This window comes from Parasteatoda tepidariorum, chromosome 1, assembly GCF_982258835.1.
Source record: "Parasteatoda tepidariorum strain Cologne lab strain chromosome 1, Ptep-v5.0, whole genome shotgun sequence".
NCBI classification, from domain to species: Eukaryota; Metazoa; Arthropoda; class Arachnida; order Araneae; family Theridiidae; genus Parasteatoda; species Parasteatoda tepidariorum.
Window position 1 is genome coordinate 81,167,958 of NC_141755.1, and position 19,121 is coordinate 81,187,078.

At 26.9% G+C, this 19,121-nt stretch overlaps 2 protein-coding genes across 6 annotated transcripts in view; one reads left to right on the forward strand and one right to left on the reverse strand.

Annotated features, from left to right (window-relative positions):
* Positions 1–2,980, forward strand: part of LOC107442403 (alanine aminotransferase 2) — a 29,770-nt gene extending 26,790 nt beyond the window's left edge. For 2 of the 4 annotated variants that reach the window (XM_087167636.1, XM_087167632.1), the window contains exon 13: positions 501–730. In XM_087167636.1, the coding sequence (XP_087023762.1) occupies positions 501–591 (91 nt within the window). In that variant the 3' untranslated portion in view covers positions 592–730. Of the gene's footprint in view, positions 1–500 lie in introns of all 4 variants that reach the window. The other 2 variants (XM_043050571.3, XM_087167627.1) reach the window with 2 other exon arrangements.
* LOC107442406 (HEAT repeat-containing protein 3) overlaps positions 1–19,121 on the reverse strand; it is a 97,351-nt gene that overhangs the window by 44,012 nt on the left and 34,218 nt on the right. The window contains exons 4-15 of one of the 2 annotated variants that reach the window (XM_087167616.1): positions 17,709–17,806; positions 17,485–17,594; positions 16,467–16,610; positions 12,646–12,791; positions 10,421–10,468; positions 9,120–9,213; positions 8,945–9,027; positions 8,702–8,847; positions 8,425–8,561; positions 5,820–6,064; positions 4,676–4,849; positions 3,343–3,460 (exon numbers count right to left, since the gene is read on the reverse strand). In XM_087167616.1, the coding sequence (XP_087023742.1) occupies positions 3,353–3,460; positions 4,676–4,849; positions 5,820–6,064; positions 8,425–8,561; positions 8,702–8,847; positions 8,945–9,027; positions 9,120–9,213; positions 10,421–10,468; positions 12,646–12,791; positions 16,467–16,610; positions 17,485–17,594; positions 17,709–17,806 (1,533 nt within the window). In that variant the 3' untranslated portion in view covers positions 3,343–3,352. Of the gene's footprint in view, positions 1–3,342; positions 3,461–4,675; positions 4,850–5,819; positions 6,065–8,424; positions 8,562–8,701; positions 8,848–8,944; positions 9,028–9,119; positions 9,214–10,420; positions 10,469–12,645; positions 12,792–16,466; positions 16,611–17,484; positions 17,595–17,708; positions 17,807–19,121 lie in introns of those variants that run through there. The other variant, XM_087167619.1, reaches the window with a different exon arrangement.

The following is a 19,121-nucleotide window of genomic DNA, read 5'->3' on the forward strand; positions in this document are numbered from 1 at the left end:
ATCATATGATTAAGTTTTATATAATTTAATGTCAGGGAAAAAAAAACATGTCACTAGTGATATTGATAGCTATGGAAACAAGTTTTTCCATTTTATCAATACACAAAGGTAACGAAATGACACACTCTGGAAAATATATAATAATTAATTGATGAAATTATTACAGTAAAAATATTAATTTGTTTCATTATCTTTAATCAGTTCTGGCTCTGTCTTATCTGTTTGCACCGATTCTCTAACAAATGTAAAAACCAAACCCGGCTCTATGTTTCAAATTTTTATCTAACAAGGAAATGTGTCTGGAATTGTTTCTTTACACTTCAATCTGCACAAATTTAAAATAGACTTGATGGTTAGAAATGCTTAGATAGATAATCTTTAATAAACACCTAGGGTATATGAAATATTTTTATTAATTTTTATTATAATTCATTTAGTAAAATCGAATTGCTTGCAAGGCTTTTATTTTGTCAAGTTATAAGAAAAATTTGGTTTTACAGGACAACAATACTACCACAGACTGATAAATTGAAAGCTATGCTGAAACGGATAGAAGAATACCATGAAAAATTTCTGGATGAATATAAGTAGATCCTTCAATCTTAGATAATTTTAAAAACTAAAATGCTATTTCAAATTATCTTATTTCTACTCTAATAATGAATCATTGTTTCAATATGTCATATCATATCTTTGAGTTTGAAATATACCATCTTTTATTATAAAATGTAAATTTGTCTGTATTGAAACTGCTTACTTGAAATTAAAAAAAAAGAGGTGAAAACTAATTTTCATCTGACTTGTAATATTGCAGAATCAAAATTTTAAAATGTATTTAACTCTGCAATAATGTGTTTGTATTCTGATATATCCTCATATGTCAAAAATTGAGAAGCATAGTTATCAATGCATATTTTCAGGAAAGATTAAGTGAAATATACCTCCTTCAAATTGTTTCATGACAGTTTAATTTTTTATTAGTGTACCAAAATAATTACAGAAGTATAAGACTTATTTTTAATTATGATAAAAGTTCTAATAGTTATTAAAATAAATTAGCAACAGTTTGTTTTTAACTGTGTTGTTAAGTATCAGAGCTAGAAAATTGTTTGCCTCTGGGATGTAAAAAATTTTGCTTAGTCAAATATTTTTTACCCTTAAATACTTGTCCTGTAAATATTCTAACAGAGATCCTTATACTGATTTAGTGCTCCTCAAATTTTGACGAAAATCAAAGGTACTAATTGGGCAAATGAAAAGTGCTGAAGAGGGGGGAAGAAGGAAAAAGGTCAATTATATTTGATAGGACCTAAATATTATTGAATTGATTATAAAAATAATGTATTAAACAAAGTTAGCTTATTTTATTCCAGTTGTCATATTTATAACATAGTTTTAAAATAATAAGTTGAAGGGTGTGCAATTGCTGATACTGCTAAATTATTCTGATATCATTTTAATAAGATCACTTAATATCACTATAATAAGAATGCTTTATATTTACTCCATCAATGCTGATTTGTTCTTAATAATACTTAAAACACTTTTGATTTATTCTTTAAATAAAAGTGGAAATGTTGCAAATATAATTTTTTTCAACAGGCTATTTACATTTATAAATTTCATCAAGAGCTAATAGTGGAAGATGGTTTTAAGTGATGTTTTTGCGAACTTAGGAACATTAGCTTAAGAAAAGTATAGAACAGCAGAAATCTGTTTATAAAACAAATATTTACTGTATTACACTAGTTTAAAGACATCAAGTTCTTCACAAATTGTTGAGCACAATATGGTTTTTAAAACCCAAAATGTGGCGTGTTTGTGAATGTCATTTGGTACCTTCTTCCTTTCCAATAATGTAATGAATTCAATTTTTTAAACCTTAATAGAAATTTCCTATATCAATTTTTTTTTAGGGTCTACAGCTATATTCTAAAGTCCACTCAATAACTGAGAATGGCTTTACGTTACATTCATAAATGTTATCTTGTTGTTGAATGTGATTTACATTTAGAATGTTCGCTTGGAAAATCTGTTTTCTGTAAATGAAAGAAATATAATAAAGTCTGATATTGTCAGCTCGTGTAAAGCATGTTTAAAGTTGGTGCTACATAGAGATGGCAAGGAACTTAATTATAAAAACAAAGAAAGCCTCAAAATGTGATATTCTCAGACAATGAGAAAAATATTTTAAACCGTGTATATTTTACGGGTTGTATTTACTCGTAGCCTGCATAAATGGTATTAGATATTCTTTTTTTGCAGTCAGCTCTCTAGTTTTTGTTTTTAATTTAGATATTTATCAATGTACCTTGTAAAATTGTCTAGTAAATTCTTTTTAGCTTTCAAATCAAGTTTCATTTATGATAAATGAATATGATGAGTAAGTGTCTTAATTATGTAAGCATATAGATGCATCTTTAAATAGAACAATTGTTATTAAAATGGAGTAAAAAATTGTTAATGATATTTAGAGTAGTTGAGAAATTCTTTTAAAATTCATACTTTTAGTCAGCCTTTTTTTCCCCATTGTTTGTTTTTTATATTAGCCAATTTCGATAAATCTTTTCTTTCCTGAAATACAATTTAGATATTAGCTCACAACCTTCTAGAGTTTGGCATGGTCTTTTTTAAATATGTTTAGTACAAATTTTAATATTTTATAAAAATATATTCTTGAGAAATCTAATGAAATATTAAAGCATAAAAAATAAATTTCGAATCTAGCCTGATTAGTCTTCCTTCTTGTGATGATTAGTAATTTGTTTTTTGTTGTATAATTAAGCTTAATGGTGATGTATAACATACAAAGATACTGATATATAATATGAGTCCACTTTCGAAAATGTTTGAATGATTCCATTTAGTTGATGTTTCTTTTATTGTTCAATATGCCATACAACATATTTTTATATCTATTTGTTCTTGTTAAAATTTATCGAGTTTGTATTAATATTTGAAATAAAAGATGTATTTAAAAATGGATTGAGGCTGCATTTAATAGAGATAGTGTGATTGAGAAGAATAATCTTACAAAAAATCTCTAGAATTTTATGTCCATATATTACAAATTTGAAAATCCTCACTCTCTTTACCCATAAAAATTAGATTTCTTCCTATTAGCATTTCAAAAAGGATTTTAAATTGGTATTTTATTTCTATTATAATAATCATCATACTATTTCATAATTTAAAATATAAAGTTAGGTTAAAAAAAATATCACAATTAAAGAGTTCTAAAGCAGAAGTGCTAATGAAATGATAACGCCAGGAAACCATTTGCAACACAGTTAATCATACTTCAAAGATCTGAAAATCGATGAAATAATAGATATTGTAAAATGATAAAATATTACTTTTTATTATATTCATTTTTATACTTTATAAAATTTTTAAGATTGTCTTTTGCTGTTCTTATCACATCTGCTCTTTCACCCAGAAACTTTCTTTGCTGTTTGAACTAAAAAGAAAAAATGTTATGATGTTTAGATATCTAATATTTTTTGCTTGTCATAATTGGTTTATCAAGCAAGTGAAAAAATGACATAACTCACACTTGCAATATTACAAAACAAAATGCATAATAGCCTCTAAAAAAAAATTCCAAAATAGTTAAGTTAGCCTTTGCATCACCCTAATTAAATACCACTTGTTTCAGCAAGGAACAATTAGTGATCTTCTTTTAACAAGCAAATTTATAATAAAAAAACTGGTTCACACAAGTGGTATTGTTTTACACACACATGCACATATACCAGCATTATTGCCACTTTTGAGAATTGCATGTTAATTTAAAAATATCTAAATGTATAGATGATAAGATAAATTTTCTGATTATTGTAATAACTCAACATACAGGTATATTGTAATAACTATATCATATATTGTAATAACTCAACATACATACAGGTATCTGCTACATTTTAGATTTTCAAATTCATGACTTAACAAAGTTACTATTTTCTCCAACAATAAATTAACAATAAATTTAAAACAGCATTATTATAACATTAAGGTATAATCAAAACTGTTATACACTGCATCTTCATATTTATAAATTTAAAAAGCAGAGTAAAGAAAGAGTTGAAGCAATAAAATAGCTAAAAAAAATACAAAAGCAAATAATTCTTTTTTCTTTTTTTTCCTACTGAATTATATTCTAAAGATACTTTTCTTGTTCATCGTAAAGGAAAGAAATATTCCTGATTCTACTGTTCTCATTTCGGAATTAAAAAAATTGCCAATGCCTGGTTTGCTTCAGGTAGAATTTTAAATTGGTAACAAAAAATAAATAATAAAAATTCAACAATCACAGAAGTTGAAAAGATAATTCGCTCTAGAAATGATGTTTTTTCTTTAATTTTTTGAAAGAACATGAAAAAAACATTTTATAATTCAATAAAATAAGACTGGAGTGTGAATTTTGTTACAAATTCAGATATTCAGAACACCATGAAATTGGGGGGGGGGGGATAATTCCATATAAAGTTAATGTTTTTCCCTATTAATTGCATACTAAACAGCTTTTTATCTATACATAGATATTAAGCATAGATAGTTATTAAATTTGTATTCCATCAATTGTAAAGTTGAGTATGAATTGTAGATTAAAATCAATTTAAATGTTCTTTAGAACTTTTAAAAGTTGTATAAATGCAGTATATTAAAGAATTACCTTTTTTTCAAAATGTACTCGTAACCTGGTAAGATTTTCGACTAGATCTATTTCCTTTGCTATAAAATCTACATTGTCATCTGAAAATACATCAATGATAGCATCGTATATTTCAGATAGAACCCATAAGTCAGTGTTTTTATTGCAGGCTTCAAGAAGAAAAGAACCAATCATCTAAAACAAAAGGGAAATTAAAACTCTATAGTAAGGTATATGTTTAAATAATAAGACAATATGATTTCTGCAAATATATATTCTATATAAGTATTTGTAGCAAATTTTAAGAAAAAGTTAATAATATGGGAAAATATATATGTCAGAGTTCTCCCTGGGGATAAAAAAAAGGATAGGGTGTTGCCTCTGAGGAAAGGAAACTCATTCAACACCGTGAAAATTTATCAAAATTTGTAATATTATGTAATAACTGAATTTGATTCTCAAAAATTTTTAAATTACCCTCGTATATTATATGTATATTTCAAAAAAATAATACAAGGCATGCTAATAGACTATCTTCAGGCATTAAGTTTTCTCAAAAAAAGTAAACTAAAAAAAATTTATTATTTCAATTTTCAGTATAAATTATATAAAAATCTTTCAAGTTGGTTAAACTTGGAAGATTTATATATAATTTAAACTGAAAATTATGAGAAAACAAACATTTAAATTTTAAAAATTAAAACCATTAAAATATTTATTAATATGAAAAAGAGATACTTATAAAAATGTAACGATTTGAGATTAATCCTAACAAAGTAAATATTTGTAAAAGTAATCATAATTAAACATATAAATACAGATAATTTTACCAGTGTGTAATTAATATTTAAACAGTGAATTAATCTTTTCAAAAATGGAATAGGAATAAAAGGGCAAAGTTTTTAAGGGATGGTGACTCATGTTTACAAAGAGGGCACATTCATAAGGATCAAAGGGCAGGCAGGGTGGTCTGCCCTTCTAAAAATGCTTGGGAAGAACACTGTATATGTAACAGAACGTATAGGAACCTTAAAGATTGAATTGAAAAATTCTTCGAGTTAACTTGGAAAGATCACAGAATAAGTAAAAAGTAATATTTTTGAATAAGCATGATTAATTTTGCAAAAATAATGAATATTATTACACTATTTAAATACAAGCTGACCTTTATTAATTTTTCAGATGTTGGAGCTTTCATTTCACATAAAATTTTTCCAATTGTGCCCAAAGATCCAATAATATGAACCCTGATTCTTGGATCTTGAGACATTGTATATACATTTATCAAAAGTTCAAGGTCCAAGTCAGTCATTGTACTAAACTGTGATGTGTAACCAGAGGAGGCTAATTTTTCTAACGCAGCATGCAAGCAATGAGTCGCAGCTTCTACTTGATCTGTGTCAGACATATCTAGAAAGAAATTATTAGAGATAAAATTAATAAATTAAATTATTATTTCATTTGATAACAGTCAAAACACGTTAAATGACACTCCTTTTCATTGTATATATTAAACATACTTTCATAAGCTAAACTCGAAATTGGACAAACCGGTAGAATAATTTATGGGGGGGGGGGGGGTCAAAAAATGTTTATTCAAAATATTCAGTTTCAACGCCCCTCCCAATTTGTCCCTGGAAAAATTTCAACTCTTTTAACAGTTTTAAAATTTTTATACTCATTATTAAAACTATTGAAAAATTTTCCACCAACTGACTATTCAGTAATCACATACTTCATTTAATAATGATTGTGGCAATAAAATCTTTAAAATTTTACTTTTAAAGGAAATAAGCTCAATAAAAATAGATTTAAACTTTCAGCTGAAATACTTAATAATGTGCAGAACTCTGAGAAGATGAATAATTAAAAAATACATATTTAGATAAAATATTTGCAACTACTTATTTTTAAATTATTTAATTTTACTTACATACTTAAAAAAATAAATAAAAAGTAGATAATCTATCAGATTATTTTTTTTTTCTCTTTTAACCCCAAAATCCATCAGATATTTTAAGGATTCTTCTTTTAAATATTGATATTTTGTAACAAACAATGCATACCTAATAAAGCAAATATTTCTTTAAAATAATTATAATAATAGTAGCTGTTTCAATTTTGTTTAAAATAAAAATGAGCATTAAAAATTTTTGTTGTTAATTTATTACTTTTTTTTTTATCAAAGCTTATAATATCTATTTAAAATATTGCATAGCTGCCAATTCAAAACTTTTACATCAATTTATGCAATTCTTTACCATTTTAAAAATAAAATAATGAGTGAAAGTGGATCAAAAAGTTAATTCCCAACATCCAAAACAACAGCAAGGAAGGCTGAGTCATTAACAATAACCAAAACAGACCTAATTTTACTTTTTAATCAGTTTTCTACAGACCTAATTTTTTTTTCCTACAGAGCTAATTTTACTTTTTAATCAGATATCTATGTCATAAGTTTTAATAGCGAGAAATTAATTTGTACTAAGCATTTTTCTCATTATTTATAATTTTTACTAATACTTATAATATATATATGAAAAATATTGCAATTGCAAATGTTGCAATTCAAAAACTGTTCGTTTATTTTAAATTTTATGTATACATGTATCTTTCTTTTATTGAATTATTAATTAGAAATAATTTAAACATTTAAAATAACAATTAAACTCTGATAAACATGCATTTAAGCAGTCAATGAAAATCAGAGCATATATAATATGAAATATGATAAAATAACACATGAGAATGAATATGAGAAATAATTTATATTGCATTCCTTTTCTCACATATATATATATATATATATATATAGAATTTAAATACCCTATGCTAAAACAGCAGCGTTATTGCCATGAAGTCAAGTTCTAAGACATTATAAAGAAAACTAAGAGCTTTGTTTTGCAATTTTTGTCAATTTATACTAATTATGATATAGAAACAGTGAGTCTATAGCAAAATATTTCATTTTACATTTAAAACCAATAAGAGAGTATTTATATATGCTAATAGAAATCCTTTTCAAGAAAAATATTCATAGAGTTATAAATATATATACATTGTAATACAGTATATTTTACAAACTGATGATATGAATTTTTCGATATTATGATAAATTCTTAATTCCTTATGCATTTGTTGTGCTAATAAAAGAAAAGAAAAAAAAAAAAATCTTTAAGCCATAAATATTTTTGGTGACCCTAGATTTCATAAAATATTTTTTTTTCTGAAAATCCCTGAGGAATTTAAAATGCTTTCTTGTATTTCATGTCTTAAAAGACTTTTCTAAAATAATTTTATGAACCTTTCATTTCTAAAGAAATGGATTTGTAAGAAGTGTATACATAGATAAGAAGAACGGTCCATAAAATTATAGACTTTGCTGATTTGATGAATTCAAGAGAAATATATATTTAATAAGGCTGTAGTTACCGTAGGCATTAATCTTGCAGAATACGGGGATTGGGAGGAATCAAATATTAAAAAAGGATTACAGCATCGGGAGATAAATTAGATGATGAAACAGAATTTGAGCAAGTGTAAAATTAAATTAAAAAATATTAAATATTTTGTAGAATCAGTTTTTCGTAGCGAATATATGTTATATGTTTAAAATGTCAGGAGAACAGTTACAAGTTTGACTAAATTTTTAAAAAATATTCCATTAAAATACTTAGTATTAGATATCTTGAATGTTCAATATCATGAAATATTTAGTCTTTCCTTTCAAGTTTGGGATTTGACTGCACAATGATAACCAAAGTCTGTACCTGTTTTTTTAAATAAAAGATTTGCAATATTTATCCATAATTCCAGAAGTTTTGATGGTCCCCCAACATCCTCAACTTCTAATTTAGGTATCATGTTGTTCATACATAACAAAGCAGTACATCGCACTGAATGGAGCCTGCAAATATAAATTGAATAATTTTAAAACTGTTTTATAATATATTCCTAATAAGATTAAACAGTGATTTTCATGTTTCAAACACTAGGAAACAATTTTATAAATTTTTTTGAAGCAGCAAAAAATTATAAAAAATATACCTCTTTAGGCAGTCTTTTGCAGATGGATGATTTCCAATGTTTCTTTCAGCTTCATCAGAAGGTAGAAATATTTGTTCGTGAACCTTTTCCCACAACTTATAACTTACTATCACCTCATTGAGGTCTCCAGAAATCCTATTTTCAAACTGAAATACAAAGCATTAACGATTTAAATCATAAGTTAACTAAATCATGCACACATTTTAATTTTGTCTCCAGCACAGCTCATATTTATTAACTTACATCAGAGGAGGTCATGTCAACTTCAATATCCATTTCATCACTGGTTTCGCTGCAAGATATATAATCACTTTCATCATCAGAACCTAAGAAGAATAATCACAATTATTGTTTTAATAATAATAATAAAAAACTTCATTTATGTTTATAAATATATAAATGCTGAAATTATGCTCACCGCCTTCAAACACATTTCCTAGAATTTCTAGAGCTGTTTGCTTAGCAGACAAAAGATGAATCAAAGCTTCTTCTGCCTTAACTACAGCAGTCATCTAAAATGGATTAATTTATAATAAAACTCACAATTAAATAAATGAGGATTAAACTTTAGTGAGATTTTTAAATAAAAATCATATTTTTATTATAGTAGGCTCAAACTCCAATTTTCCTACATTTTGAGATAGAAAGCTAAAGTCTAACGAATATATTCCCCCCCCCCTTGTCTCATTGTGTCACCCTCTGTTTGGTAGCAGATATTAAACTAAAGACGTAATTTTAAATAGGTTAGAAGTGATTTGTAAGAACATGAAAGTGGGGTTAACTTCATTTTTTAAAAAAATAAATGGAATTTGCACACTTTCTAAATAAGACTTTCAAATGACACATACAATCAATTTAAAATGACAAACAAAAGATATACAGAAAAGAATTACCCAATTTTGGATTTAATATATACATATAAATCAATCTGAAATGCATGAAAAAGTATTTTTATTTTATAAAATTAAAAAAATTTAACATTAAAATTCGAAGTTAATATTCAAAATTCTGGAAAATGCTTAGTTTACATTAATTAAAAATCGTGATGTTATTCTGAAAACAGGAGAACAAGGAGTTCCAATTTCATGCCATAGTTCTCATGAAAAAAAATTTCAAAATCTAGAAAAAGCACTGAATGACATTCTAAAAATTAGGTATTGTTAGCCTTTGATGTATTATATTAATGCTTGTGCTTTATTCACATAAAAATCTGTATTGATGTCAATTATTCTTTCAGTTTCATAGTTATTTTTAATGTATAGCACGTTTCTCTCAAAATAAGTCCAGTATTTATGAATTATAAGTAAATATTTGCTCAAGTTTAGTGTTGTCATGATATAGCAACCTTACGTTACAATGTCCATTTTCGTTTGGTTCACGGGGGCTATTATATTGAGTGCTGACTGAATATTAATTATCATATTTAAGAAGTGATGACCTCAATACTTTATTTATAAATTTAAATTTTATTTACAAAATAAAATAAACCCAATTTTACCATAAACAAGGAACTATTTTACAGAAATGAACCTTTTACAAGTATGATAATTGCTTAATTTCTTACAGCAAAATTTAAAGTTTTTATATTGTGTTAAAAAAAATATAATGTTGTTCAAAAGAATCAACTTAAAACATTTTTTCACAAAGTATATCAACCCATGTTGAATAATTACAAAGTATTAAAAGAATGAATAATAATAAATGCATTATTGATCATACCTCAGTTTCTAAATCTGTTTCTTCATGATATTTGTCAAGACGTCCTGCCTACAAACAACAAAATATGAAATAGTTTTTAATTGGTAAGTTAAACGACTTAAAGTAGTTATTAATAATATGTCTTTTTGCATAATTTGAAGCAAAAATCAACATACTAAAGGAAAAAATCTCAGTTTCAAAAAGGGAAAATTAAGCACTTTTTAAAAACACCCAATGAAAAAAATTACCTTTAAAGGCTCTCAAAAAACTAAAATAAGCACCTTTAAGCACTTTTTAAAAACGCTACGCTCCCTGTTAGCAATCATTTTTACCTCCAATAAAAGTTAAAACATTTTGATAGTATCAATCTTACAAATTAGACCTAACTTCACAAGATGTTTATTTAAAATCAATAAAGAGTGCAGCTTAAAAACCTCTTTAGAGCTCAATTTTAATGTCTATGGGGAGAGTGTGTGGGGGAAATTCAGGAAACAGTAGTACCTAATGGTCAATTAGAAACCCCTAAAAAGTTAGGAGGGTTAATTCATTACAACAAGCTTCTGCTCCTCAGTACATTTCCTGAGCAATTCGGCTAGTCATTGCACTTTACATTCTCAAAACTGAAGATACAGAGTGAAAAATAGTACCATGAAAGTTCATACAGAAGGGATGCCTTCCATCTTTTTTAGAGTCAATTGTGTATTTGCTTTGTGGGACAGTGAGAAGGGAAAAAAGAAAAGTTGGATTCAGGTCTCAATATCCTTTACATGTAAATAATTTACGTTACACACAAAGAAAGTAACAACAAAATTAGATAATGAAAAAGTTCGGTTTATGTATCAAAGGGAAAATAACTTTAAATCCCATATTAAATTAACATTAATTTTTGAATGATTTCCAATAATCAATTTTCAGAAATAGTATTATTTATAACAAAAATAGTTTATTAATATGAATAAAATTTCATATAAAATAAGTTTTTCAACACTCACAGCTCTAAAATATAAGTCATTTTATCTCATATATGCATTTAATATTTTATTTCATCGATTTCATATTTTATTTAATCGATTTTGCAATAACTATGTAAACTGAGAGCTTCTACAAACTAAAGATTGAGTGTCTAAGACAATGATTTTTTGTCACTTATTTAAAGCAGAGATTCTAAAAAGATATATTAGCTGTTATGGTATTTACTAACAAGGTTGTGTTTGTTTATCAAAAAACATTTTGAGTTAGCTAATTTCACACTAAACTAGAGAGTTCCTAAATTTTTGTGTTATAATAAGTTGTTTCAAGTTCCCATTGTTATACATAAGTAATTTATTGTTTTTTAAGTTATAAATATTTTTAATGATAAGATATTTTTATTATTAGAGATATAAATTATAAAATAAGTTTCTGAAGTACTCAAAATTAGACTTTATTTTTTGCATTATCATTCTTTATAATTTTGAGACTCAATTTAGGATTATCCTTAACTTTTGAGTCTCTTAGAAGTTTATAGAATTGAACATATTTAATGGTTTAATGTTGAGGATAAAATATTGTAGACAATATCTTCATAAATCAAAAAAAAAAAAAAAAGCTTTTAAGGAAGGCTAGAAGCTTTTATATCCATTATTAATTCCATTTTTTAAAAATTTTCTATTGTTAAATTAGAACCATTTAATGAATGTTAATGAAAATTTAAGATACTAACTCTAACAGTTTGCTACGGTCAGTTGGCACTAAGCACTTGCTAATATCTTTATCAAGAATTTGAAAATTAATTTTTTTACCAAAAATTATATTCTACATTAACTTGAAATACTTATATTTGGTTTTAAACTTATTTCAAGAGACTTTTGGCCACCTTGTAAACATTATAGGAAACATTTGGAGTCTGTTAGCACAGAAATGCAACAAAAATGGAAATTTTTCTATAGCTGGGTAGGAAACAGGGGGTCAAATTTTGTAATTCACAACTTTTTCTCTTTATATAGAAAACATTACTAATAAAATAACTAAGAATAAAAACAACAGTATTTACAATTAAATATTTTAACCTTAACTAACTTATTTCCAACTTATTTCTTCAATTTCCATAATATTGATAAAAACTGAAATTAAGCTAAATTTTAATTTAAAAAAATACCTTAGTGCATTAATTTTTAAGCATATATATTATCAACAATGTGCTTAAAAATGAAAACAGGATCAGAATTTATATTAAAATATAAAATAACAAGGAGAATCAAATTTACCTTTTGGTAAGCTATCTTTTTTGATAAATCTTCAAGCATCGGGCTTATTGGCTCGCTTAATGCGGTGGCTACTGCTTTTATGATAGGGGTGGTCACATCACTCATGCAATTATCCAACTTTCTTATGTACATATTTAATTTAATACCTGTAATAACACAAATTACAATCAAAGTATTAGCAATAAATATAGTCAATTTATCACTTTGCATTCATAATAAGGCAATTTTTTAAAAAAGAAATTGACAAAAAGAAAAGATGTTTAACTCTAAGATTTTAAAGGGAAGATTTTTGTTTTATTTCGAAGAGAAATGAAAACTAATAGCAAAATTGAAAATTTAATATTTTCATAACTAAAAAAATATTGTGATTGTGGGGATGGTAGTCAGGACAATGCCAACCATTATACCTGCCAACACTGGAGAAATAAAATAATGCAGATTTTACTAGCGACATATTTTAGGCTACAAGTAAAGTTTTGATACATCATGCATAATCATGTAAGTCTAAAAGAGAATTAAAAAATTTGAAATATTATAAGCACTTACAGTTAGTGAAGTAAAAAATATGTATATAATTCTTAATCTCTAAATAAGATTTTTTTAAAGCATTATTTATAATTACTTAAAATATAAATACTCAATGTACTGCCTGGTAATAGCACTATCTGCTGAGGAATAAGAGAAGCAATTTTGCCATCAATTATTTTATCAGCAAAAATTTTTTTAAAAAATTACTTCAACAAATACAGAGAAATTTGAGGATATACAGGCAAAACAGGAGATAGTTGTAAAATACAGGATACTTCATTAAAAAACAGGAGACTTGCCAAGTACGCAATGTCAACCTTCATCTATAAAAAGGTACCCCAACATAGAATCGAGTTAACATGCCTTATATACTAGTTAATTGGAATTGTATGTTTGTAGTTGTAGACACACTACAGTGATCCCCCACCAGAATTATATCTGTGATAGAATTCGATGAACAAATACCACTAGTTGATTCATTGCTGTCTTGTGAGAAGCCGGGAGAGCTGTATTAAGATTGTATTTTAAGTGCTGATCGTAAATGCTGTATTAAGTTCCCAGTCGTGATCACGCATGTGTTGCCATTAGCAGTCGAGTGTATACAGGCCGACGTTGTGCATGCGATTGAGACTGAGTAGCAACGTCGCAGATACAAGTAGCAAGTCAACTGTTCAATGAGGACCATCCATCGAAGTAATCGCGCTCGAATCGAAATGGGAGTTTCAATCAAGGTAGACGTGATAACGCCCGAAGGTCACCAATTGTTGTTATTGACAATGTCAACCTTCATCTATGAAAAGGTATCCCAACTTATTATCGAGTTAACATGTCTTACATACTAGTGAATAGGAATTATATTTTTGTAGAGGTAGACGCACTACAGTGATAGTTTAAAAAAAAAAGCATATCTATATGGGAATGTTTTCCTAATGAATTTTCAAACTAATAGTGTGGAATAAACTTTTTCAGTAGCTTAATGAAACAAATCTTTCAGTTTTTAAATGCATTTCAAGATGTCTAAAGTCTTAAAAGATAATCGTCTAAGCGCATTAAGACAAAAAACAGGTGAAAAGTACTGTAATGTATATTCTTAAACACTAAAAACAATTTAGCAGATTTAAAGGAAATACAAAACTAGTTTATAATCTACATTTAGTCCTTTTTTTATTAGTCTTATTTTTAACATTAAATAATAATTTACAAATATTATCCTATCATTTCTTTTCTCTAGATAAAATCTCAATATTAATTTTCAAACCTCAATATATTTATTTTTTAGACATTTTTCTCTCCTAACTCAGCAAGTGGCTTACCCTAGCCACAAAACCAAAAATAAATTTGACAACTGAAGTTCCGTGCTGACTACTTTCATTGACTTAATCTTCATATAATAGTGCTTGGTGTTCAAAATTAATTTCTAAGCTAATTTCTTTGGGTGTTAGCAGTAACATGCTGCACATCATTTCTGTCCTACAAAATATGAAAACTCTATCTCTAAATATAAATAAATAAAGACTGGATTCCCTCAGGTGCTGTCTTGAATTCTATTTTATTCAACAACTATATCAATGACCTGATTGATACTTTGGAAAGTACTCTTGGGATCAAGACTGCTTTGTTTACCGATGATCTGACACTGTAAGCTAGTGAACCAAAGAATTTCCAAGACAAATTAAACAATACTCTTAAAGAGGCTTTAAGACAAGTTTAGTAGATGGTACAGATCTGAGATTATTTGTCAGTTTTTCACATTAAACAGATACCCTTTTGAGCCTAACCTTGGGTCTTTGAACTACAGAGAACAGACAACAAAATGTACTCAAGCTGTGTTCTTGATTCTAAGCTGATATGACAGTCATGTTGATTATGGTGGTATAAAAGTTTTTTTCCCCTTTTTTTTTAAAAAAAGAGAAAAGTTTGGCTGGATTCAAGTTGGGATGCAGCCGAGATATTCTGAACAACATTCATAGGCTATTCATACAATCCATCTATAGCGACTGTATTAAGTTACAAGTTTTAATCTCTGCTACCCCTAATATTATCCAAAAGGTTGATAATATTTAAAACCAGGCTTTCCGTATTATTACAGGCACTGTAAAGGGAACTTCTTTTCTGAATATAAAAAATAAGGCAAAAAATTCTCCAGTTAGTAGCATAATTGAAAAAGTTGCAGTTCTTTTCTGTGAAAAGATGCACCAGCTACAAAACAGACTTTTCTGGAGGAACAGTAAGGTTAATGCTAAAAGAATCTGAAAAATCGAAAAGGTTTTAACCAAAATGCACATTTTGCAGCCACTGATTTAGAGTTTCACTGCAGTCCACATATTCTCATTGGCCCCATTTCACCCTTAAATTATGAAGATCTTTCAATCCACTTAAATCTCCATATGTTGGTGTGTATGAGACATGTGTACACTACAGGTAAAGGTAATTGCTGCATCAACTATTTAAAATAGATATTTGAGAGATTCATGGTTACATGTCTATATGGATGGTTCCATGTTCTATGGTGAAAAAGGAGCAGATGCCAGTTTTTTTTTAAATTTATTTTTTATTTTTTACCTACTTTCCCTTGAAACAACTAGTGCTCCAATCGTCATCATGAGAGCTGTTATCCTATCTTCTCTTTAATCTCTTGCTAACAGACAATATTCAAATAATATCTACATTTAAGAGTGCAGAAATTTAGCAAAATTATTACATGTCTCTTTCTAGTTGATTATAGGTCACTGTGGGTCCTGGTAATAAAGTTTGCGGGCAAAAAAAAAAAAAAATTATTCTACATAAAAAAAAATAAACATGCTTCTAAATTCAAGAATAGAGGAATGTGTAACTATGTGAGACATGGGCTTCACAGGTAGAAGTAATGCAGGATATTCTTGATTTTTTTCCAAGAAGTGAAGCTGTGGTACTCTCTCCTCCTTTTAGGTGTTTGCACTATTTACATGCTTACTTGTGCTGTCTTAAAAAATACGCTACTTCCAACATCTTATCATAAATTGAAAGCAAAGAGAATAAGGTTTTTGCCGAACAAATATTTCCATAGAATTCATAAAGGTAATTGCTGTAAATGAAATTAAAATGTCACAGTTAACAGTTGTCTAACAAATGTCCTTGTTAACAGTTTTGTAGAAATACAATATTTTGTTGAATGGGTTTCTTAACTCAAAAGAATTTTAAAAAAATTAAATAGTGAATAATATTATTTACCTATTATTAAAACATGTATCATCAGAAAGAAGAATTTAGAATCTTTATGAAATAAGACAATTTTATTAAGAATGTAATCATACCAGCAGCCAAGGTTTGTAATAAGAGGTGTTCAGGCTCTGCTGAAGACAATGACATTAGAGCATCCAATTGTTCTTGTATTAGAGGCTGAAGCAAAATATCTGTTACGGCAGCATTGTTTTCACTTACAGTGTGTAAACACTGGGCTGAAAAAGAAAAATTTTCATCTTATATATTCCAGTATTTTAAAGTTAGACTGTATCAAAATAAAACTAAGTTAATCTGATTTCCATATCAGTTCTTTATTCCTCAAAATTATCATCTAATTAATATAAATAAAAATATTTAAACATAACTACACTGGTGTCCAAAATTAAAGTCACAAACATAAAATTTATGAAAATTGAGGAACATGCTAGCATGAAATTTAGGACAGAAATATTTGATAATGACAGAAAGAATAGAATAAAGTAACAATAAAGAAAAGATTTCACTGAAAACATCACGATTAAAATCTTTTCTATATTGCTATTTTCTTATATTTTTTCTACCATCGCAACATGTTTCTGCACTAAAATTCGTGGGACTCCAGTGAATAGTTTTTCAGTTTTCACAAATTTAATATTTGTAACCTTATTTTTGGAAACCAATGCATAAGTGTTTATTTTGCAATAATTTATTAGTTTCTCTTTAATTATACTTTAATTATAACGCTTAAAAAAAAATTCTTGTTAACACGAGTTTGATATTTTAAACATAATTGGCAAACAAAACTTTATTAAACAATAAAAATATGCTGAAAATGTAAAATGTTAGGCAAAAGAAAGAGTTTAATTCACTTTATCAAAGGAAGATTAATAATTTAAAAAATTTAAAACAAGTTGTTTCACTGTAATTTTAAATACTTATTTTATATTTAAAATTAAAATTTTTAATCTAGATACAAAATTTAAACAAAAAATCATTATATCAATTAAATGAACTAGTTGCATTATATGGGTTTATTACTTTATAAAAGCAGACTAAAAACAATAAAATAATGGCAAGGTATATTTAATGAAACAAAACATCATTTCTTACCAACAGCAATAGGTATTTTTATATTAAAATTTTCAATGGTAAGGCAAGGTAATAAAATTGAAATTAGATTCCTGTCGTTGAATACTGTAACAGCTGTACTACTATTTTCACTAAAAAAACAACAAAAAAAAAAAAAAAAAACAAAAAAAAAAAAAAACAATTAGGACAGGGGTTATATTTATTGCTAAAATCATAAATGTATAATACACAGATTTGAATTTTACCATAAAGTCCATAATAAATTGCAAGCTTCTGAAAAGATTTCTGATTTAGTGTCAATTCTATTTTCTGATGATTTTATGGAAGTCCAGGGTTCTTTATACTAAAAAAGCACAAAAAAGAAATGTGACAGATAAAATTAGAATTGAAAAATAAATAAATAAATAATAAAACAATACAATTTGCTATGTTAGAAGGACTTAAAGGCAAAATGAGTACATTACTTTAAATTGAAAGAACATGAGTAAAATTAAAACACATCTATGATTTCAAATACTGTAAGGATTTAACTAACAGTTCGAATGTTATATGTTAGCATGATTTTACATTTTTTGAACAAATAAACGGAGTAAGGAAAGTTGTTATCTTTCATATTTTTACAAGTGGATTATTCTTAGCAGCAGTCATATAGGACAGTATGCAGTCCCTACTTGAAAACATTTTTAAAAATAAGCAAACAAAAACTCTACTGAACTATATATATATATATATCAAAAAGAAAAATTAAAATCCCTGAAAATGTTATGCTCAATTGGCAAATTACGCACGAGAGGATATTATGTACATAAATAACGCGAAAGAAATAATAATAAAAATACATCTTTGAAATGCAGGTAAATTGTGAATCTAATATGAAATGTTAAGCATAATAGTTCTTCAAATAGCCTCATATCATCAACGTATCAAAAAGTGTTTACTCAAATTCGAAATTTGCACGCCGTAATAACATCATATAATATTAAAAAAAAAAAAAAAAAAAAAACGGAATTAGAAGAACTAAGCGGAAAGATCCGAAAAATTATAAATAATCGAAGAAACTATTATGTAACGACGTGAAATTGCGATGGAATCGTCGTATGATTAACGCGTCCAAAAGAAGCGAATCGAAAGAACATATGCGAATGGCTGAAAAAAAAAAAAAAAAACGCAAGGAAATCATCATGGAATCGAACTACGATCAAACGCAATGTTTTAATAAAACGTTAAGAAATAGTTGTAACTCAAATTTGAAATTCGATTGTTACAGTGCCATCGTAATAATTAAAAATATCAAAACTTCATTAACAACGAGGGATTGACTGAAAAAACTATCAAAAAACGGCGTGGATTTACGATGGAATTGAGAACTTCAAAAAATAATAAATAAAATTTAAAACTCGCGCGTCCAAATTCGCACTTTATGGCTGAAAAAAACGCAAGGAAATCATAATGGAATCGAATTACGATCAAACGCATCCAAATGCATTTTTTAAATAAACCGTTAACAAATAGAAATCTGAAATTAGATTGTAATAACACCACCGTAATAATTAAAATTATCAAAACTTCATAAACAACGAGGGATTGGCTGAAAAAACTATCGAAAAACTGCGTGGACTTAGGATGGAATCGAGCACTTATAATAAAATAATAAATCA